The sequence below is a fragment of the Hemiscyllium ocellatum genome, chromosome 48 (genome assembly GCF_020745735.1).
Source record: "Hemiscyllium ocellatum isolate sHemOce1 chromosome 48, sHemOce1.pat.X.cur, whole genome shotgun sequence".
Lineage (NCBI taxonomy): Eukaryota > Metazoa > Chordata > Chondrichthyes > Orectolobiformes > Hemiscylliidae > Hemiscyllium > Hemiscyllium ocellatum.
The window spans coordinates 6904486-6927701 of NC_083448.1; the positions used below are offsets into that span (position 1 = coordinate 6904486).

The 23216-nt window shown below is 50.2% G+C and overlaps 1 protein-coding gene across 4 annotated transcripts; it reads right to left on the minus strand.

Annotated features, from left to right (window-relative positions):
* Positions 1-1157: 1157 nt before the first annotated feature.
* On the minus strand, positions 1158-23216 carry LOC132836838 (STAM-binding protein-like). 4 transcript variants are annotated; one of them, XM_060856363.1, is made up of 11 exons: positions 23102-23216; positions 15430-15679; positions 13638-13855; positions 12903-12978; positions 10679-10774; positions 9265-9613; positions 7550-7674; positions 6365-6502; positions 4974-5086; positions 3275-3374; positions 1158-1612 (listed from the first exon to the last, which is right to left on the minus strand). In XM_060856363.1, the coding sequence occupies exons 3-11, from the start codon at positions 13838-13840 to the stop codon at positions 1556-1558; spliced, it is 1257 nt and encodes a 418-aa protein (XP_060712346.1). In that variant the 5' UTR covers positions 13841-13855; positions 15430-15679; positions 23102-23216; the 3' UTR covers positions 1158-1555. The 4 variants fall into 4 exon arrangements, with proteins under 4 accessions (XP_060712346.1, XP_060712347.1, XP_060712343.1 ...); XM_060856364.1 differs by having other exon boundaries at positions 13638-13859; XM_060856360.1 differs by lacking the exon at positions 15430-15679.

Below are 23216 nucleotides of genomic sequence, written 5' to 3' on the forward strand. Positions count from 1 at the left end.
AGAATCATCTAAGTTTTCTTGAAGCAGTAGGTGAACCACAACACATTTCAGTATTGACCCTGTGACAAGGCATTACTTCCTCAATTCTGTCCCTCTGTCAGTGCATTGCTCCCTTGGTGCTGTTCCAGTGGTGCAATACTCCCATAATGCTGAAATCGCCAACAGTGCAATGCTGTTTGAGTACAGTGCAGCACCTCTCATTTGCTTTGAACATTTTTAAGGCAGACGTACTTGGATTCTTGATAAGCAACGGTTATTGGGGGTTGGTGGAAAAGTGGAGTAAGTGGATTGGCCGTGATCTTATTAAATGGCAGAGCAGGCTCAACAGTCCCAACATGTTTCACTTGCACATCCGCAAATGTCATTTATTGTATCCGTTGCTCGTGATACGGTCTCCTTTACATTGGGGAGACTGGATGCCTTTTCTCAGAGTGCTTTCGGGAACATCGCAGGGACACCCGCACCAATCAGCCCCACTGCCCCACATTTCAATTCCTGCTCCCGCTCTGCCGAGGACATGCAAGTCCTGGGCCTCCTCCTCCACCGCCGCCTGGAGGAAGAACGCCTCGTCTTCTGTCGCAGAACCCTTCAATCTCATGGCATCAATGCGGACTTCACCAGTTTCCTCATTTCCCCTCCCCCCACTTTATCCCAGTTCCAACCTGCCAGCTCAGCACCATCCTCATGACCTGTCCATCTTCCTTCCCACCTATCTGCTCCACCTTCCTCTCACCCAATCACCTTTACCCTCACCTCCATCCAACTATTGCACTCTTAGCTATCTTCTCCACAGCCCCAACCCCCTCCCATTTATCTCTCCACCCCTGGAAGTTCCCTGCCTCATTCCTGATGAAGGGCTTTTGCCCGAAACATCGATTTTCCAGCTCCTCTGGTGCTGTGCTTTCCCAGCGCCACTCTAATCTTGACTCTGATCTCCAGCACCTGCAAGCCTCACTTTTGCCTCGATAGGCCGAAAGGCTAATCCTGAATCTTGTGCTCAGACACATCTCCGTGGGATTCCACCTAAAATGTAACCAGAGCATATGGTGCCTCGGAGTACTGCCTCCTGAACAACAGGTCAGAACTTAACATCCTGGTCTAATCCATAAGACACCTGAACAAAACTTGAGAGACAGGGGAAAAGACACTAAAAAACCTAAATGTCCAAACTTGCTTTATTTATGTGCAAAGCGACAACAATTGGGCCCATTAAGGTTAACAAAAGTCAAAGTGCAGTGAGAGTTAACACAACAAAAACCTATTAGCGAGGCACCTTACTTCATCTTCCAAGTTTCATTGGTTTAAGTGCAGCAATGTGGGATTTTAAATGAAAGGCGCTCCCACTTTCTGTACGAGACAAATTTTAGATCTGACAATATATTAAGTTGTATTTTAGACTGATTAAAATCAAATTGAAAACTCCTCAATTAAACAAAGTGACACAAATCTGGAAGGGTTAGAGTTGTAGAGTCTTCGGCCTAGGGTACTCAAGACCATGACTTTATGCTTAGTGGTTTCTATGGAAACCAAGGATGGTCAGGAGTCTCGGCATCAATCACCGAAGGTCCAGCACTGTAACATTTGTCTCCATGATGGAAGTATGTGAACAGGCCTGCAAGGAACAAACGGAGAGAGATTAATCTGTGTTGGCTATTTCTGAGTGAGTAGCAAATACCATCATCACACAGTTCCCCATTTACAACAGCACACAAATTGAGGCTGGCACTTTCAGCGTAATACCAAGGAAGTGTTGCACTGCAGGAGGTGTCCCCTTTTGGACGATGTATTAAATTGAGGCGCCGTTTGCCTTTTCAGGGAAATGTAAACAAATCCTGGAGCACTATTTGTTGAGGACGATTAAGGGAGTTCTCCCTGGAATACTGGCCTGTATTTATCACTTCATTAATAACACAGATCTTATAATCTGCTCATCTGACAGTTTCCTGTGCAGGTACCTCCCATATTTTCTGAAATACAAGAGTGAATACGTTTCAGACTACCTGTTCGGCTCTGAAGCGCTTCAGGTCATCCAGTGATCACAAGATGCATTGTATAAATGCAGGGTTTTTTTCTTCTCAGGGAGTGATTACTCACAACACAACTTCTGAGAAGACCAGCAGATAGCAGTCAAAAACCAACAGTAATTTTTCCAACAGGAAGCATAACAGAGAGTTTTTTCCAGAGTGTTTTCTGATGTCAGCAGACACTCATGAGTCTCAAAGTTAGTGGAAGTCAGGATTCGCTGGTGTCACTGCATAGCCAGGACTCTCGCCATTCAATCGTTGAAGGATTTTTTTTTGGGGTGGTGGTGGGGGGGGTGGAAGTGGGAAGTGTTCTCGGAGGTCCACATGAGGGCTCGCTTGTTTTAAGTAATGTGAAAGCATCGAGAGGCCAGTCCTCACAAGTGCTCATGGCTGGCCACAATCAATCCTGGTCGTGACTATTCATGGGAGGATGTCAGAGAATTGAGCCCCGTTTAACAGACACCACACCAAGCCAGACCAGGTGAAATTGACAAGCTGTTTATTGCAAGTGATATCACCTGAAGAGAAATTGATGAGGCTGATAAGGAACTGACAGTCTGGATAAGGGTAGATCAAGGGTTCTCTTCCCTGAGCTGAGAGTCAAGCCAGTTTTTAACAGGAATACTGTACAACGGTGCTCATTAAAAATAGGGAAAATACAATGGTTTTTGATAATTAAGTAATCCAGTTACCATGCTGATAATCGCAAAGCGGTTATCAGAAGAATGTCCTCAATCTAGATACAATGGAGCATCCTGGCAGCATCAAAAGGTCTTTAATGGGATCAGGAGATTCCGGTTCTGTTTGAGGGTAGGTGAGAATGTCCTTTCCTTGTAGGTAAGGTATTTCCATTGTTGGTCTCCTGTGAGCAAGGTATTCTGGTGCCTCTCCATCTGACCTGTCCTTTGTGTGGCTTTGGTATCACTGGGTACGCCACTGCACTGAGGGCTTTGTTGATTGGGTCCAGGGAGCTTATTGTCAGTTTCTTTTGGGAAGTGTATTCCCTGGTCTGCGAGTGACTGTGGTCATGTCTAGTTTCCCCTGTCAGCCTGTTTGGTCAATACTGAGGCATTCTGGGTGTTTCTTGTATGGTTTGGACAGGCTTGGTTTTGTGTATTGTATGTGGCCATGCTGTGGGTAGGCAGGGTGGCAGATCTTTTGCCACAGGGGATGAGAAGCATCGGGCAAACACAAAATAGACTAGACTCGATTTTCTACCCAGAAAGCTGCATGCAGCAAATGATACTTACATTAAACAGGGGTGGGTCCTTGGGATGCGGATGAAAGCCTTTCTGCTTACAGAAAGAGATTTCGTCCATGCCGTGGTCAGTCAGTCTGAAGAAGCCAGTCCTGCACAAGGACAGAAACTGGTCAGAGCACAGGGCAGGAAATGTCAACTGGTAGCAATCCTTCAAACAGTTCAAACATCTCCCTGGTGTTACGCAAAGGTCTGTAGCAAGTAAGGTCCATGTTGAAGAAAACAGTCAAATAAGCACAGCTGGTGCAGCAGCCTTGCGACCTCACTTTCAACCAAGTAATGCAGCCGGCTTTTCAGGCCAAGCAATCACATTTCAACTCATTCCATCACTGCCCCTTTCCCAGACACTTTTCAACCTTACTAATATCTCTTGATCCTTCTCCTTGGACTTCCCCAGTTTAAACTGCACACAATGATGTTAAAACAGTCCAGATTGCTGCGACAAGCTCAAAGATCACAGCTTCAAAACGGTTCGGGAATTGGAGTTTACGGTTGACTAACTGCATTGACTCACAGCGGCAACACAACTTCTGTTGCCTGTCAGCTCTGGTTCAGTGGCTAGCACTTGTACCGGAGGCAGAAGTCTGTGGGTACAAGGCTCTTTCCAGGGTTTCAGCACCAAATTCTGGGCTGACACTGTCTGAAGCACTATCTTGCAGCTGAGATTTTCAGCCAAACTTCCACTTGGATATAAAATTTCTCATGCCCATATTCTAAATGGTGAGCAAGGATGTACTGGCCCTCAACCAACATCGCACAAAACCACCAAACAACCTGTTTATGAGCATGTGCTGTTTGCAGGACTTCTGCTTATGAATATTGGCTGACCTCGAAGAAAACAATGGATGCCTTGTGAAGTGATAAATAAATGTAAGTCTTTTGCACAGTATGCAGCAAACTGACCAAGACCTATTTCCAGAGCCCGCTCGAAACCCCCCTCAGAGAACTGTCATAGCTATGGGACGGGACTTGACTGAACAACTGTTAACTGCACTTTCTTGTTGACCACGTGTCTAGACATTAATCCAACTGAAGGGCCAGCCAGTTTCTTCTACAAGTTCAGAACAATTCGTTGCAGCCCCCCCCGGACACTCACACAGACACATACACACAGCATGCCACCTCCCTAACTCAGTAAAGTTCCCAATATCCAGCCAGCCCTGAAGGGCTACATTTCTTAACTTCCCATCTCACAACAAGTAACTAAAGGCTGGATTATCAAGTAATGTATGATCAGGGGGAACTGGCACACGATGCCACATCTCCTGATGGTGCTCTTAAAAGTCCTGAAAGAGTTGGGCCCACAGAGAATATTGGGTCAACGTGAATCTCACTCTTGACATTTTCACTGACCCTCCAGCCTCAGCTGCTTCCTGAGGGATAGTGTTCCAGGGATTCCCCCCACCTGCTGCCCCACCCCGCCTCCCCGGACATTCTTCCTGATTACAATCCTGAGCATCCTGGCTGAATATTCTGAGGTTCTTCCACTTCCCTCTGGACTTTCTCACCAAAGTCAAAGGGTACACGGAGACGCTCGAAGAACCGTGAACCATGTCGGTTGGGCATTGGTTCCACTCAGACTTGGCCTATGCAACCTGTTCTTACAATGTCACCCTTTAAATGTGACGCAAGGACCTGTATCCTTCTCAGTGCATGAAACTGAGCACCCACGAACCCTGGTGTATACTTACTCATGGTATTTGGGGGAACAAACAATAGCAATGGCCTCTGGGAGCATGATCTGGTAGGAACTGTGGGTGTGAAGATCCACACTGGACAGGAATGCAGTCTGGGTGGGATGAGTCTGGAACACAGACATAAAGCATTACTCAGAGTGAAAAAAACAATTGGCACGATGGTAACTACCAAGATGTCAAGCTACTGCAGAGGGGGATGGTTACAGTCACTTGACGGGAGACAGTGCTTGCAGGATGGAGCTCAGTTGCTCCAGGATTCAGGAGTGGTCCCACATCCCAGCAATCTACAATCCCTGCCGGCCCCTTCCCAATCCTGGCCGAGCCGTTAGGAAGGATGAGAAGGTGCGAGAAGGAAACGCCAGGCCGAACCTCATGCATGCTCTCCGTTGACTGACTCTGGGTTATGTTTAGGCCCTGAGTCTCGGGTACACAGAAAAATAAAAGATAGTAAGCGAAAAAAATTTCTCCTTTCCTCCTGCAGGTGCAGAGCCCATGCATCCACAGATCCCCACACACTACCAGCCCAACCTCTCACTCACTAAGCCATCATCAGTGCATGCATCTCAGCAATGACGATTGGCAGTTTATTTAGTCATAAGAATCAGACAGCACTGAAACAGATCCTTCAGTCCAACCAGCCTATGCTGACTGTAATCCCAATCGAAACTAGTCCCCCCTGCTGTGCTTGGCACATATCTCTCCAAAACATTTCTTATTCATGTACTGAGCTACATGTCTTTTAAACATTATTATCGTGCTCACATCCACCACTTCCTCTGGTACTTCATCAATCATTCAGTGTAAAATTAAGAATTGCCTCTCATGTATTTTTAAAATCTTTCTCCTCTCATCCCTAAAAATATGTCCCCAGGTCTCGAACTTCCCCAGCTCAGGGAAAGTACACCTGCCATTCACCCTATCTATACCCCTCATTATCTCATAAACTTTGAGAAGGTCACCTCTCAACTTCCCATGTTCCAGTGAACAAAGTCGCAGTCTGTCCAGCCTCTCCTCATAACTCAAACCCTCCAATCCTGGCAACATCCAGGTCAATCTCTTCTCAACCCTCTCCAGCTTAATATCCTTCCTGTAAAAGGAAGACCAGAACCGGGTACAGTGTTCGAGCAGAGGTCTCACCAATGTGCTGTACAACCTCAACATAATGTTCCAACTCCTGAACAGAGGGGTCTAAGCAACGATGGTGGGCTGTGTCATTCCAAAGCTCAGTTCTGTCTGTTTCCAGGGAGATACACTGCTTGATGATCAGGATTGATCTCACTGCCTGTGCAGCACAGTGCGAACATGTGCCCGACCATGGTGGGACTCAGCAATGGAGCAGGGATAATTCCTTCCTGGTGTTACAGGTAGTGGAGAAATGCACTCACGTGGATCCAGCCCAAGGTTATGAGGTCATCTCGGTCCTGAATCAGAAAGAGTTCCTCTTCGTTCTCCGTATTACAGTAATCAGGACCTGCAGTCTGTTTCGGCACCAGCACATGGGTTATAGTGAACTCATTCTGCATCTGCAGGTAAAACAGACAGGTCACAATGCAGCCCTGCTACACCTGCAAAGACAGGCCTGAGGGGAAGGGTGCAAGTACACCGGTGCTCAATGGCACTGCTGGCCAGGCCAGTATTTGTTCTCATCCTTAATGGCCCTTGAGAAGATAGTGGTCAACTGAAGTCCACATGAGCCCATAGTGCTGTTCGCAGTGGAGTTCCACATTCCTGTGGCAGGGACAGCCAACATCTTTCCAGGTCAGGATGGTGAATAGCTTGGAAGGGAAGCTGCAGAGAATGGTGTTCCCATGGATCTGCTGCCCTTTTCCTTCAAGGCAGTGGAGGGCAGGGGTTCATAAGGTGCTGTTGAAGGAGGCTGGGTGAGTTTAGGTTAGATTAGATTCTCTACAGTTTGTAAGGACAGGCCTTTCGGCCAAACAAGTCCACACCGACTCTCTGAAGAGTAACTCACCCAGACCCATTCCCCGACCTGATATTCACCCCTGACTAATGCACCTCACACGCTGGGCAATTTAGCATGGCCACTTCACCTGACTTGCACATCTTTGGACTGTGGGAGGAAACTGGGGCATCCAGAAGAAACCCACGCAGACACAGGGGGAGAATGTGCAAACTGCACACAGACAGTGGCCTGAGGCGGGAATCGAACCTGGGTCCCTGGTGCTGTGGGAAGTAGCTTGAGGTGGACTACTCTTCGGGGGGTCGGTGTGGACTTGTGGGGCCGAAGGGGCTGTTTCCACACTGTAGGGAATCTATTCTAATCTGGAGTCTCTGGGGCGCACTAGTGGTGTCCATAATTCTGAGGCAGGAGACCTGGGCTGAAGTCCCACCTGCTCCAGCTGTGTGCAATAACATCTCTGAGCAGGCTTGTTACACAACATCTCCACTCAATTATCTACACCCATGACCCATTGTCTCTTGAATTAATCATTTATCTGCTTCACCAGACCTGTCCAGTGGCTGGGGGGGGGGGAGGGGGCAAGAGGGAGTGTGGAGGGACCCCTGTAATTATAAAAGTAGGGATTCGGTGATTCACTTATGGTTCCTACCAGTTTGCCGCAGAGAATGCCACAGGTCTCCACTCCTCGGGCAGTGTTGGCCTCACTGAGTTGGAGGAATTGCTGACATAGGCTCTTCGGCACCACCATGTTCCGTAGCCTGTCTGCTGAAAAATCTGAGCAGGGAAACACAAATTCCAATTTATCTGACCCACTGACATGCAGGATCCTTTCCTCACCCTGGATTTTCTGGCAAGCCCCGAAGCGGTCACCCCATCTGCTTCAGCAATCAGAGCGGGGGCTGGCCACCGTGCCAGTGTACTGGCAGTGTCACCTGACCCCCTCCGAGCTCCCCATTTGGGAGAACGAGCCAATTTCAGCCAGGGACAAGGATGCCTGTACTGTGTGGACACCTACTGGAGCGACAGCAAATAGATTCGTGCAACATCCCCAGACAAGCACAAAACAGGAGGAAGGGAGGGGAAGACCTGATATAATGCTTCAGCTTCAAATATTTAGCAGTTTGATGATCAAACCTACATCTTTCAACGAATTGAATTACACTGCTGAATATGAGACTAATTTGCAACAGGTCCAACAGGTTTATAATACACCTGCCCCTCCATCAGCCACACGTCGTCTCACATTTCTTCCTTTCTCATGCACCTATCGATCTTGCCTGAAATGTTATTCATCTCAGCTATTCCTTGTAGGGGAGCAGGATTGGTTGAAACATCAGGGCTGTTTTGCAACTTGCCCAAAGCCCCAGCAAAGGGTCCCACACTCAGGGCTGTGAGCCATTGCTGCTGGTGGAAGCTGAGGGCCTTCTATCCAGAGCGGCTTTTGGGAAAATGACTGGGCTGAAAAAGCACACTGCTGACGCAAGTCGCAGATGGGCCTTGTGTACACGCAAAAGAACAGGGAAGTGTTCGACTGTGTGGTGCAGAGAAATGAACAGTGAACCCTTGGACAGATCACCATTACTGCCTATGGTAGCGAGCTCCCCATTCTCAGCGTCTCCCGAATTACTTTTTGGATTTATTAATGGCTAGATTATATTTATAATCTCCAGTTCTGGTTGTTCTTGCAATAGCTCCTCTATGACTATCCGACCAAATCTTTCTCATGTACTTAACGAGCTATAGAGTCATCTCAACCCAATCTAGTCCCATTTGCCAGCTCTTGGTCCATATCCCTCCAAACCCTTCCTATTCATATACCCATCCAGATGCCTTTTAAATGCTGTAATTGTACCAGACTCCACCACTTCCTCTGGCAGCTCATTCCATACACGTACCACCCTCTGCATGAAAAAGTTGCTCCTGAGGTCTCTTTCATATCTTTCCCCTCTCACCCTAAACCTATGCCCTCTCTTTCCAGACTCCCCCACCCCAGGGAAAAGACTCTTGTCTATTTATCCTATCCATGCCCCTCATGATTTTATAAACCTCTCTAAGGTCACCCCTCAGCCTCTGACGCTCCAGGGAAAACAGCTCCAGCCTGTTCAGCCTCTCCCTGTAGCTCAAACCCTCCAACCCTGGCAATATCCTTGTAAATCTTTTCGGAACCATTTCAAGTTTCACAACATCTTTGCGATAGGAAGACCAGAACTGCATGCAGTATTCCAACAGCGGCCTAACCAATGTCCTCTACAGTGTAAAAGTCAAAGCTAAAGAAAGAACTGGAACCAGGTCTCCTTTCCTGAGAGTAATTCAATGGAACAACTGAGCAGACCGTGCAAATGACTGGGTGTAAACAGATCTTACTGTTCCAGTTGGTTCCAAATGTTGTGGGTTTCTTTGATCGATCTACGATGGGTGGCACTGCATTCGGGAGAGCTGCAGTGGGCGAAGCAGGAGGAAGATTATCTGGTGGCCCCTGAACACCCGGTACCAGGGGGAAGTCTTTGGGCAGGGGGGAGTTTTCAGGTTTCGCGTACTCCTCCAGCACCTTCAGCCTCTCCTTCTCCAGCTCCTTGCGCCTGATCATCTCCTCGAAGGCGTGGAACTGCTCCTGCTCGGCCTGCTGTTGGCGCATCTGTGCCACTCGCTGCTTTTCATCCTCCAGCTCCTGCTGCCGGGCCAGCTCCTGTGCAAACTTCTCAGCCTCCCTGCGCTAGAAAGGGGGAGAGAGAGAGGGCGTCAGCATTTAGACTCTGCACTGGCTAGCTTCTCAGTGTCACACCAGGGGGCTGGTGCCTCTACCTATAGCTGGAACTACAGCAGCGGAAGGACTTCGAAGCTTGCACAGCACTTTGGTATATTGTGAACTGATGATCAAGTAAGACAAAAGCAACAGACAACCAGAGATATATAAATGCTAACAATTTAATAACTTCTTTTAGCAACAAGATGTAGGAGCAGAAGCAGACCTTTTGCCATCCCGTCTGCTCCACCATTCAGTGACTGATCTGATCATCCTCAACGACACTTTGCTGCCTTTTCCTCACACCCTTCCCGATTAAAAGTCTATCCATCTCAGCCTTGAATACACTTAGCATCCCAGATTCAGCAGCCCTCTGTGGGAAGAAATTCCACAGATTCACAACCCTCAGAGGAGAGATTCCTCCTCATCTCTGTCATTAATGAGTGATCCTTATGTGAGGAAATGCTGTCTGGTTCGAGACTCACCAATGCTTTCTGCATGGACTCTATCACACCACCTAACAATATTGTGTTTCAATAAGGTCTCCCCTCATTCTTTTAGACTCCTGTGAGCAGAGGCCCAACATACTCAACCTCTCCACACAAGGAAATCTCTCCGCACTTCGGATCAACCTTGTGAATCTTCTCTGGGCTGCCTCCAATACCAGTACACCCACATCCCTCTGCAGACTCTGCGCGTCACCCCACCACTTGGCCTTCCGACCAATTAGTCATAACATCTGTGGAACTATCAAACACAGGTTGGATTCAACCACTTCCCCCTGACAGTTTCACACTCAGAAACCACAGAAAGCAAGTCACAGCCAGTGCCATAGCGTGACGTGCCTCATAAAAATGCCACAGGGGGAACCACAAGGCAAGTGCTAGGAGTTCCATTGGTGATCTTGCTTTGCAGTATTTTATCCAGGCTCCTCTACACTGAAGATCCTGCTCTAGGAGCACCTCTGCACTTGCGGAAGGTTATCCAAAACGAAGAGAGACCCAAGCAGCTTTGTGTGAGCTGAGCTGTATTTACCTGTAGCTCCTGATGCTCGGCATATTCGACAGCGTACCGCTGCAGAAGCTCACTCTTCAGCTGCTCGGCTCTCGGGAACGCAATCTCTTTCAGCTTCTGTCACACAGAGAGAAAGAAAATTCAATCTTTTACAGCCGTCAGCTCTTCCCTTTCAGAAGGACACTCGCAACGTTGAAGGGACACTGAAAAGACCGCGCTCTTTTCAAAGCCAATTTTGCAAATCCCGAGCCGAAGCATGGAACAGACGGGAAAATAATGGGTCATCAAAGGATAGTTTTGTGGCATTGCTCGCACCAGCTTAAACACAGCGAGATACCCTGGTGTCTCATCCCCTGATCCATCCACAATTATACATTCCCCACCAAGTGTTGTTTGGTTTTGGGGTGAACTGACTGACAGAGACACTCCCTCGGTTTAAATGAATGTAGAGTTCATTCGCTGTAGATCCAGCCACTTCTAACCCATTTTACAACAGTGTCACACTCCAACCACAGCAAGCTGCAGCGTGTGTAGATTATCTGGGCTGTGAAATTAAAAATATTCCATTGGTTTCAAAGTTTTCTCGCTCAGATTTCAGTGACATGGACAGATTGGAGAAGTTGGAGGCTGTTTTCCTTGGAGGAGAGAAAGTCGAGAAGAGACTTGATCGAGGCGTTCAAGATCATGAGGGAGATGGACAGAGGAGATGGAGGGAAGCTGGTACGGAGGGTAAAATGATGTGGAGGCAGAAGGCACAGAGGCTAGCTGAGTGATGACGTGAGGAAAAATATTTTCACACGGATGGTGGTTAGGACCTGGAAAAGTAGTGTCCAACATTTGGTGGGGGCAGATTCATTTGAGGCTTTTAGAAGAGAGAAGCCATTTGCAGAACTACGGGGAAAAGGTGAGGGAGTGGGGCCAGCCAAGTTGTGCTTGCAAGGCAAAAGTGGGTACCAAAGATGCTGGAGATTAGAGTCAAGATTAACTTGGAAACGCACAGCAGGTCAGGCAGCACCCGAGGAGCAGGGGAACCGACGTTTCGGGCAAAGGCCCTTCATCAGGAATTTGTGTTTGTAGTCAGCGGTATGTGCTGTGACCATTTGGTGAAAATTCAAAGAGTTTCTTGGGGTCTGAACAAAAAGAGAATATTCTGGAAATGTTACAATAACTTCATCAAACAAAAAAAATCGTCCTACAAATATTGATTTACTTCCTGCATGTGTGACAAGTCTGTTCCCTTTGTCCTTCAAGCAGGCCAATGGGATGGCCTGGAAATTGGGATCCTCAGCTGTACTGTCGGTCATACTGTGGATGGACAGTTATCCATCTTTCAATCCCCCTTTTCCTCCCTTAATATAATTCCCAATGTTTGCTGTGGTTGCCTGTGTAATATCATCTACAAACAAAGGGACAGCACTGTGGCTCAGTGGTTAGCACTGCTGCCTTATGGCGCCAGGGACCTGGGTTCAATTCCCGCCTCAGACAACTGTCTGTGTGGAGTTTGCACATTCTCCCCGTGTTTCTGCTGGGTGCTCCGGTTTCCTCTCACAATCCAAGATGTGCAGTTCAGGTGAACTGGTCATTCTAAATCGCCCATCGTGCATTCGTCAGAGGAAAATATGGGGTGGGTGTGGAGGTGGTTATTCTTTGGAGGGTCGGTGTGGAATTGTTGGGCCCATTTCGACACTGTAACGAACCTAATCTAATCAGAAACGGGACTCTGGCCAGTCAAACCACGTATGGGTGCAAGCAGCAAAACTGATCCTCGCTAGTTATGAACGTTGCAAGATTGGGTGTTGAGATCGGCACAGTGTGATCATTGTATCCCAGTCACAACACAAAATGCACATTGTCCCGCCTACGCTGGCTTTTCAAAAGTATGGAACCCAATATAGCTGAATAAAATGGGCCGAGAAAACACGCCAGCAACCCTCCACACTGATCCACTGTGCTACTCGCACTTGCTGCAAGTGCCATCTCAATGTGGGATTTCTTAACTGATTAAGCACAACCAAAGCGCAGAGTGCTTTGCCCACACTGTGTCGGTGTAGATCTGTGCAAGAGCACAGAACATGTTAATTCAGGCAGCAGAATGCAAAGGGACTGCAGTGGAGACAAACCAGGCTGGTGGAACGGAAAAGACTCGACTGGGAGTCAGCCACATCAACTTGATGCAACACCTTCCCAGGAGAGAGTCAGCTCCTGCACGTTCAATGAAGGAAGGCAGAAAGAAACTGTTTCCTACTTTAATGGTTTCCCTCTTCTCTGGTATTACGCTGGTCTTGTAATCCCGATGCTTCGGTAACTTTTCCAAGAACAGCCTGGGTAAGAAGCAGAAAACAACAACACTTATATTCGGCTGACACATGGCAAGTATATGTCGAAAAGCTACACCAAAATTACACATCCAGGCCCCTCACCCAGCACCTCCCAAACTCGTGACCTCGACCATCCAGGAAGACAAAGATATATGAGAGCACCACCCACTGCGAGTTCCCCTCTGAGCCACATACTATCTATCCCCAGTTTGGAAATATATCACCGTTACTTCAGAGTTGTTGGGTCAAAATCCTTGAAAACCCCTCCCCAGCTGCTCAAGAAATTAAGGATGGGCAATAAATATCAGCCTTGGCAGCAATTTTCTCACTGGATCAATGAATAAAGAATGAAACATTTCTAAAATATTCTTCACCCTACCCTGTCAAAACATGGACTGCAATGGTGCACATCATATCAGATACTCCCACAGCGCTGAGCCGCCGACAGTGCGGCACTCCCTCAGTGCTGACCCGCCGACAGTGCGGCACTCCCTCAGTGCTGACCCGCCGACAGTGCGGCACTCCCTCAGTGCTGACCCGCCGACAGTGCGGCACTCCCTCAGTGCTGACCCGCCGACAGTGTGGCACTCCCTCAGTGCTGAGCCTTCCATGGCGAGGCCTTTGATTAAACTCCACGTGCAGTTTGACGTCAGGGTACTTACGTGATGTACTTATTGTATAGGACAAATGCACTTTCTAAATTGCCTTCATCTACGTAAACGGACGCCATGCGAATGATTTCGACTCCGGAACGGAAGTATCTTCGTGGAGGGACATCGTCATTTACATCCACTGAGCTTCCCTTCTTGGTGAGAGCCCGTACACGTTCCTCTGGAGATAAGCTGACATCAGAGTGTTCTGGCATTGCTCACTGCCCACTCTACCTAAGAGAAAGGATTGGTCAATGCCAGGTCAAAACACAACAATTATTTCTCATTCACTCCACTGTGCTCGAGTCACTGCCATTGGGATCTCTGAGAAAATAAGTCCAGGCTTCTGACCCTGAACACTTTGCATAAACCCCTTGCCCCCAAGTTCAGCTACAATGCTTTTCCAGTTGAAGATTCCGCAGCTACTTCCTGTTGATGACCACACACAAATGCTAGGACAAAGTGAGGACTGCAGATGCTGGAGATCAGAGCTGAAAAATGTTTGGCTGGAAAAGCGCAGCAGGTCAGTCAGCATCAAAGGAGCAGGAGAATCGATGTTTCGGGCTTAAGCCCTTCTTCAGGAAACACGTGAATGCTAGCCAACCTTCGGGTGACTGTTAGAGGGTACATCCTGCCTGTGAAACTGAATCCAGATTGTGGGCAGAAACTCAGATAATAAAGAAATGCCGCACCAAAATGAAGACCGAGATGTGTAAGACAGAATCAAAAAAGTGTGTCATTTATCCAGAGACAACTGGCAATTGGAATATGGAAAGTGGAAGAGGCTATTCTGTCCAAAGCATTGCTTTCTCCATTCAGTGAGAACAAGGCTAATTCATGTCCCAACTCCAAACGCCACACCTCAATAGACTGACAAAGACCTATGAAACTCAGATTTAACATTTACAAATGATCTCCCATCCACTCGCCTCGTGAAAGCATGTTTCCGTTTTTTTAAAACTATTCAATGACTGAACGTATTCAGCAGATGATGTCAAAACTGGTGATGTAGTGGACACTAAAGAAGCTTACATCAGAGTACATCAGGACCTTGATCAGATGGACAAATGTGCCGAGGACTGGCAGATAGTATTAATTTAGATAAATGAGGTGCTGCATTTGGGAAAGGCAAATCAGGGCAGGGGATTATACACTTCATCCTGGCTTGTATTGCTGAGCAGAGACCTTGGGTGCAGGTTCACAGTCCCTTGAAAGTGGAGTCACAGATCGACAGGGGAGTCAAGAAGGTGTTGGGTATGCTTGCCTTTGTTGGTCAGTGCACTGAGTGTCAGAGTTGGCTGGTCATGTTGCGGCTGTACAGGCCATTGGTGAGGCCACTTTTGGAATACCGCATTCATTCAATTCTGGCCTCCCGGCTATCGGAGAGATGTTGTGAAACTTGGTTCAGTAAAGATTTAAGGATGCTGCCAGATTTGAGGAACAGGGAGAGACTGAATCAGGAGGGGCATGGATAGGGTGAATAGTCAAGGTCTTTTTCCAAGAGAGTAACGAAGTCCAAAACAAGAGGGCAGAGGTTTAAGGTGAGAGAGCAAAGATTTAACAGGGACTTAAGGGGCAAATGCTTCACGCAGAGGGTCGTGTGTGTACGGAATGAGCTGCCAGAGAAGGTGGCTGGTACGACATTGAAAAGGCATCTGGGTGGGTATATGAGTCGAAAGGGTTCTGAAGGAAATGGGTCAAATCCAACCAGGTTAATCGAGGATATCTGGTTGTCATGGATGAGTTGGACCGAAGAGTCATCTCTATGAATCCCTAGGTAAGACCATACCAAAGATTCACAAACCTGTGAATGAAAAAAGTAACCTCTGTGCTCAAGGTCGAACCTTTTCTTCTGGATGGTGATCTCGTGCTCTGGACTTGGCAGCTGAGGGAATACAGCTGCCCAGCATCCAGACTGGCACGTCCCATCTCTTCGCAATCACTTTCTTATAAATCCCAGGCAACACTGGCCCAATGTCCAACCTCAGGTCACACGACAATTTTCACATCCCGGGAATCAGAGACAAAAATAGCACCAGCAGGTCAGGCAGCATCTGTGGAGAGAAATCAGAATTAATGTTTCGGGTCGAGTGACCCTTCCTCAGTCACTCAACTCGAAGCATCAACTCTGACTTCTCTCCACAGTTGCTGCCTGACCTACTGAGCATTTCCAGCAATTTCAATTTTTTTGTCTCTAATGTACAGCATCTGCAGTTCTTTTGGTTTATAATCAATCTGATAAGTCTTCAGTTCACTCGCTGTAGGGCAAGGGTATCCCTCCTCAAGTGGAAACACCAAATTTGTGTATGGTGGAATATAATACTCGACATATCATCTCACTAATGCCATATGTAACTGCAGTAAACATTTTTTGATCTTATTTACTAATGCGTTGGTAATACAAGCCAACAAGTTTTGCTACTTGCTTGCAATACATGTTCATTCATTTTCTGGTGATTCATGGACACGATCTATTTTTCCAAATCTCCATGTTGATCCTCCCCACGGATGTTGTGATTCTCCAAGCACTGTGATACCAGCTCTGGTATTGTTTGGATACCCAGGATCCATGTTGCAATCTTCTTCCGTGTGAGCTATTCAGAGAAATGTTGGAGAATTGCTTGCAGTACAGAAGGAGTCCAGTCTGCCCTGCCGACACTCTCCAAGAGAAATTCAGTTCGCCTCATTCCCCGGCCTCACCTGCTCAACCTGTCTTCGGAGACGAGGTTATCAAAGCTGATTCCACTTTTCCTAACCTTTGTCATGAGTTTATGAAAGTGATATCTGTTAAGTTACCCTCATCTACGCCTTCCATATTGGTTGCTATTATTCAGCTGGGATGTCAGTGTTGTCACTTTGCCCTGAACTGCAAGTTAAATAGTGGGAGATTCTCAGACTGCAACAAACCCAATAAGTCAACGTGTTGCCTGGTTAAGAAAGCTGGATGTGGGTGACAGGAGACTGTATAAAGGACTTGTGGTAGAAATGCCATGGACAAGGAACGAAGACTTAGTTAGCATCAGTTTCACTGCAGAGAATATAAAGAAGAGGATGAGCATGAGAGGCAATAGATGAAGAGGGTATCAAAGAGATTGCTAAATGGCAGGTGGGGGATGGAGGGGATAGAGGGCAAATCTCATTCAGATAAAATTTATATCTAAAATTTACTCTCCTGGGTGGCATGGTTGCTCAGTGGTGAGCACTGCTGCCTCATAGCACCAGGGAGTCGGGTTTGATTCCACCTGGAGGTGACTGTGTGGAGTTTCCACGTTCTCCCTGGGTCTGCATGGGTTTCTGCCAAGTGCTCTGGTTTCCTCCAACAGTTCAAAGATGTGCAGGTTCGATGGATTGGCCATGTTAAAATGCCCCTAGTGCCCAGGGCTGTGCAGGGGAGGTGGATTGGCCATGGGAAATGCAGGGTTACAGGGATGGGGTGGGAGTAATGGGTCTGGGTGGGATGCTCTTGGGAGGGTGGGTGTGGACCCATTAGGCCAAATGGCCTATTTCCACACTGTCGGGAGTCTATTTTATACAAGTGCAATAGACTTCATTCACAAGAATCTGGGTCCTGGTCTTGTCGTCAAGGGGTGGGATATGATTTCTAGGGGATGAGCCCTGTTGTGAAAAAGCGGGTTGTGATCTGTGGGGGAGGCACCTGGTTATGAGGGAATGGGTTTGATCTCGAGAGGAGGTATGTGGTTGTTAGGGAGAGGGTTTTGGTCTCTCGGGGGGAGGTACCTGGTTGTTAGGGAGTGGGTTTTGGTCTCTCGGGTGGAGGTACCTGGTTGTTAGGGAGTGGGTTTTGGTCTCTCGGGGAGGTACCTGGTTGTTAGGGAGTGGGTTTTGGTCTCTCGGGGAGGTACCTGGTTGTTAGGGAGTGGGTTTTGGTCTCTCGGGGGGAGGTACCTGGTTGTTAGGGAGTGGGTTTTGGTCTCTCGGGGGGAGGTACCTGGTTGTTAGGGAGTGGGTTTTGGTCTCTCAGGGAGGTACCTGGTTGTTAGGGAGTGGGTTTTGGTCTCTCGGGGGGAGGTTACTGGTTGTTAGGGAGTGGGTTTTGGTCTCTCGGGGAGGTACCTGGTTGTTAGGGAGTGGGTTTTGGTCTCTCGGGGGGAGGTACCTGGTAGGGAGTGGGTTTTGGTCTCTCGGGGAGGTACCTGGTTGTTAGGGAGTGGGTTTTGGTCTCTCGGGGAGGTACCTGGTTGTTAGGGAGTGGGTTTTGGTCTCTCGGGGGGAGGTACCTGGTTGTTAGGGAGTGGGTTTTAGTCTCTCGGGGAGGTACCTGGTTGTTAGGGAGTGGGTTTTGGTCTCTCGGGGGGAGGTACCTGGTTGTTAGGGAGTGGGTTTTGGTCTCTCGGGGGGAGGTACCTGGTTGTTAGGGAGTGGGTTTTGGTCTCTCGGGGGGAGGTACCTGGTTGTTAGGGAGTGGGTTTTGGTCTCTCGGGGAGGTACCTGGTTGTTAGGGAGTGGGTTTTGGTCTCTCGGGGAGGTACCTGGTTGTTAGGGAGTGGGTTTTGGTCTCTCGGGGAGGTACCTGGTTGTTAGGGAGTGGGTTTTGGTCTCTCGGGGAGGTACCTGGTTGTTAGGGAGTGGGTTTTGGTCTCTCGGGTGGAGGTACCTGGTTGTTAGGGAGTGGGTTTTGGTCTCTCGGGGAGGTACCTGGTTGTTAGGGAGTGGGTTTTGGTCTCTCGGGGGGAGGTACCTGGTTGTTAGGGAGTGGGTTTTGGTCTCTCGGGTGGAGGTACCTGGTTGTTAGGGAGTGGGTTTTGGTCAATCGGGGGGAGGTACCTGGTTGTTAGGGAGTGGGTTTTGGTCTCTCGGGGAGGTACTTGGTTGTTAGGGAGTGGGTTTTGGTCTCTCGGGGAGGTACCTGGTTGTTAGGGAGTGGGTTTTGGTCTCTCGGGGAGGTACCTGGTTGTTACGGAGTGGGTTTTGGTCTCTCGGGGAGACACCTGGTTGTTAGGGAGTGTGTTTTGGTCTCTCGGGGAGACACCTGGTTGTTAGGGAGTGGGTATTGGTCTCTCGGGGAGGTACCTGGTTGTTAGGGAGTGGGTTTTGGTCTCTCAGGGGGAGGTACCTGGTTGTTAGGGAGTGGGTTTTGGTCTCTCGGGTGGAGGTACCTGGTTGTTAGGGAGTGGGTTTTGGTCTCTCGGGGAGGTACCTGGTTGTTAGGGAGTGGGTTTTGGTCTCTCGGGGGGAGGTACCTGGTTGTTAGGGAGTGGGTTTTGGTCTCTCGGGGGGAGGTACCTGGTTGTTAGGGAGTGGGTTTTAGGCTCTCGGGGAGGTACCTGGTTGTTAGGGAGTGGGTTTTGGTCTCTCGGGGGGAGGTACCTGGTTGTTAGGGAGTGGGTTTTGGTCTCTCGGGTGGAGGTACCTGGTTGTTAGGGAGTGGGTTTTGGTCTCTCGGGGGGAGGTACCTGGTTGTTAGGGAGTGGGTTTTGGTCTCTCGGGGGGAGGTACCTGGTTGTTAGGGAGTGGGTTTTGGACTCTCGGGGAGGTACCTGGTTGTTAGGGAGTGGGTTTTGGTCTCTCGGGTGGAGGTACCTGGTTGTTAGGGAGTGGGTTTTGGTCTCTCGGGTGGAGGTACCTGGTTGTTAGGGAGTGGGTTTTGGTCTCTCGGGGAGGTACCTGGTTGTTAGGGAGTGGGTTTTGGTCTCTTGGGGGGAGGTACCTGGTTGTTAGGGAGTGGGTTTTGGTCTCTTGGGTGGAGGTACCTGGTTGTTAGGGAGTGGGTTTTGGTCTCTCGGGGAGGTACCTGGTTGTTAGGGAGTGGGTTTTTGTCTCTCGGGGAAGTACCTGGTTGTTAGGGAGTGGGTTTTGGTCTCTCGGGGAGGTACCTGGTTGTTAGGGAGTGGGTTTTGGTCTCTCGGGGAGGTCCCTGGTTGTTAGGGAGTGGGTTTTGGTCTCTCGGGGGGAGGTACCTGGTTGTTAGGGAGTGGGTTTTGTTTCCCGGGGGGAGGTACCTGGTTGTTAGGGAGTGGGTTTTGGTCTCTCGGGGAGGTACCTGGTTGTTAGGGAGTGGGTTTTGGTCTCTCGGGGAGGTACCTGGTTGTTAGGGAGTGGGTTTTGGTCTCTCGGGGAGGTACCTGGTTGTTAGGGAGTGGGTTTTGGTCTCTCGGGGAGGTACCTGGTTGTTAGGGAGTGGGTTTTGGTCTCTTGGGTGGAGGTACCTGGTTGTTAGGGAGTGGGTTTTGGTCTCTCGGGGAGGTACCTGGTTGTTAGGGAGTGGGTTTTTGTCTCTCGGGGAAGTACCTGGTTGTTAGGGAGTGGGTTTTGGTCTCTCGGGGAGGTACCTGGTTGTTAGGGAGTGGGTTTTGGTCTCTCGGGGAGGTACCTGGTTGTTAGGGAGTGGGTTTTGGTCTCTCGGGGAGGTCCCTGGTTGTTAGGGAGTGGGTTTTCGTCTCTCGGGGGGAGGTACCTGGTTGTTAGGGAGTGGGTTTTGTTTCCCGGGGGGAGGTACCTGGTTGTTAGGGAGTGGGTTTTGGTCTCTCGGGGAGGTACCTGGTTGTTAGGGAGTGGGTTTTGGTCTCTCGGGGAGGTACCTGGTTGTTAGGGAGTGGGTTTTGGTCTCTCGGGGAGGTACCTGGTTGTTAGGGAGTGGGTTTTGGTCTCTCGGGGAGGTCCCTGGTTGTTAGGGAGTGGGTTTTGGTCTCTCGGGGGGAGGTACCTGGTTGTTAGGGAGTGGGTTTTGGTCTCTCGGGGAGGTACCTGGTTGTTAGGGAGTGGGTTTTGTTTCCCGTGGGGAGGTACCTGGTTGTTAGGGAGTGGGTTTTGGTCTCTCGGGGGAGGTACCTGGTTGTTAGGGAGTGGGTTTTGGTCTCTCGGGGAGGTACCTGGTTGTTAGGGAGTGGGTTTTGTTTCCCGGGGGGAGGTACCTGGTTGTTAGGGAGTGGGTTTTGGTCTCTCGGGGGGAGGTACCTGGTTGTTAGGGAGTGGGTTTTGGTCTCTCGGGGGGAGGTACATGGTTGTTAGGGAGTGGGGTTTGGTCTCTCGGGGAGACACCGGGTTGTTAGGGAGTGGGTTTTGGCCTCTCGGGGGAGGTACCTGGTTGTTAGGGAGTGGGTTTTGGTCTCTCGGGGAGGTACCTGGTTGTTAGGGAGTGCGTTTTGGTCTCTCGGGGAGACACCTGGTTGTTAGGGAGTGCGTTTTGGTCTCTCGGGGAGACACCTGGTTGTTAGGGAGTGGGTTTTGGTCTCTCGGGGAGGTACCTGGTTGTTAGGGAGTGGGTTTTTGTCTCTCGGGGAGGTACCTGGTTGTTAGGGAGTGGGTTTTTGTCTCTCGGGGAGGTACCTGGTTGTTAGGGAGTGGGTTTTGGTCTCTCGGGGTGGTACCTGGTTGTTAGGGAGTGGGTTTTGGTCTCTCGGGGGGAGGTACATGGTTGTTAGGGAGTGGGGTTTGGTCTCTCGGGGAGACACCGGGTTGTTAGGGAGTGGGTTTTGGCCTCTCGGGGGAGGTACCTGGTTGTTAGGGAGTGGGTTTTGGTCTCTCGGGGAGGTACCTGGTTGTTAGGGAGTGCGTTTTGGTCTCTCGGGGAGGTACCTGGTTGTTAGGGAGTGGGTTTTTGTTTCTCGGGGAGGTACCTGGTTGTTAGGGAGTGGGTTTTGGTCTCTCGGGGAGGTACCTGGTTGTTAGGGAGTGGGTTTTGGTCTCTCGGGGAGGTACCTGGTTGTTAGGGAGTGGGTTTTGGTCTCTCGGGGAGGTACCTGGTTGTTAGGGAGTGGGTTTTGGTCTCTCGGGGAGGTACCTGGTTGTTAGGGAGTGGGTTTTGGTCTCTCGGGGAGGTACCTGGTTGTTAGGGAGTGGGTTTTGGTCTCTCGGGGAGGTACCTGGTTGTTGGGGAGTGGGTTTTTGTCTCTCGGGGAAGTACCTGGTTGTTAGGGAGTGGGTTTTGGTCTCTCGGGGAGGTACCTGGTTGTTAGGGAGTGGGTTTTGGTCTCTCGGGGAGGTACCTGGTTGTTAGGGAGTGGGTTTTGGTCTCTCGGGGAGGTACCTGGTTGTTAGGGAGTGGGTTTTTGTCTCTCGGGGAAGTACCTGGTTGTTAGGGAGTGGGTTTTGGTCTCTCGGGGAGGTACCTGGTTGTTAGGGAGTGGGTTTTGGTCTCTCGGGGAGGTACCTGGTTGTTAGGGAGTGGGTTTTGGTCTCTCGGGGAGGTCCCTGGTTGTTAGGGAGTGGGTTTTGGTCTCTCGGGGGGAGGTACCTGGTTGTTAGGGAGTGGGTTTTGTTTCCCGTGGGGAGGTACCTGGTTGTTAGGGAGTGGGTTTTGGTCTCTCGGGGGAGGTACCTGGTTGTTAGGGAGTGGGTTTTGGTCTCTCGGGGAGGTACCTGGTTGTTAGGGAGTGGGTTTTGGTCTCTCGGGGAGGTACCTGGTTGTTAGGGAGTGGGTTTTGGTCTCTCGGGGAGGTCCCTGGTTGTTAGGGAGTGGGTTTTGGTCTCTCGGGGGGAGGTACCTGGTTGTTAGGGAGTGGGTTTTGGTCTCTCGGGGGGAGGTACCTGGTTGTTAGGGAGTGGGTTTTGGTCTCTCGGGGAGGTACCTGGTTGTTAGGGAGTGGGTTTTGGTCTCTCGGGGAGGTACCTGGTTGTTAGGGAGTGGGTTTTGATCTTGAGAAGTACCTGGTTGTCAAGGGTCGGGATCTGGCCAGAAGGGGCGGGGCTTGTGGTCGGGGTCTGGATCGAAGGGGCGGTGCTTGGTGATCGGGGGCGGGGTTTGGATCGAAGGGGCGGTGCTTGGTGATCGGGGCGTGGTTTGGTCTGATGCTGTGCGAACAGGGGGCGGGGTTTGGCCTGATGGGGCGGGGCTTGGTGATCGGTGCGTGGTTTGGCCCGATGCTGTGTGGTCAGGGCGGGGTTTGGCTTGACGGGGCGGGGCTTGGTGATCAGGGGCGGGGGTTGGACTGATGGGTGAGGGCTTGGCGGTCAGGGGGCGGGGCATTGCCTGATGGGGTGGGGCATGGTGGTCAGGGGGCGGGGCGTGATGGTTATGGGGCGGGAGTTGGAGTGATCGGTGAGGACTGTTTGGTCAGGGGGCGGGACTGATCGGTCCGGGCTTTGTGGCCAGGGGGCGGGGCTTTACCTGATGGGGCGGGGCCTAATGGTCAGGGGGCGGGGTTGACTGATCGGTCCGGGCTTTGCGGTCAGGGGGCGTGGCCTAGTGGTCAGGGGGCGGGGTTGGACTGATCGGTCCGGGTTTGATGGTCAGGGGGCGGGGCTTGGTGGTCGGGGGCGGGGCTTTGGCTGTAGGGGAGGAGCACGTAGGTCAAAGGGTCCTGATGACAAGTGTGTTTAACACCAGGGGCACGGGTTGCTCCAGCTCATGGAATCTGGTGAATTCCTGTGGGAGCACCGCCCTGAACCTCTCCATGGACTCTGCCCCGGTTCTCGCTGCCCTCAGAGTAGAGCCCAAGCCTCTCCCGTCCACCGTCAGTACGGACGGCAACCCCGGAGTGGCCTATACCGTCTACTCCACTCCCTGATTCACTCACCCGCTCAGCACCACCGATCCACTGCTCTCTTCCTGCTTAGCCGAGAAGGGATTGAAAACAGCGACTAGGCCGCAAGTGCCACCCACTCCGGCGGCTCCACGGGAGGAAGGGCGGT

Bases quoted from the DNA above. Each gene is read 5' to 3' on its own strand.
- LOC132836838 (XM_060856360.1), bottom strand. From the start codon at position 13,840: ATGCCAGAACACTCTGATGTCAGCTTATCTCCAGAGGAACGTGTACGG. The intron at 10,775-12,902 runs GTAGGAAACAGT...TCTGTGTGACAG, and splicing joins AGAAGAGGGAAACCATTAAA to AAGCTGAAAGAGATTGCGTT. The intron at 1,613-3,274 runs GTAAGTATCATT...TGTTCCTTGCAG, and splicing joins AGGACCCACCCCTGTTTAAT to GCCTGTTCACATACTTCCAT.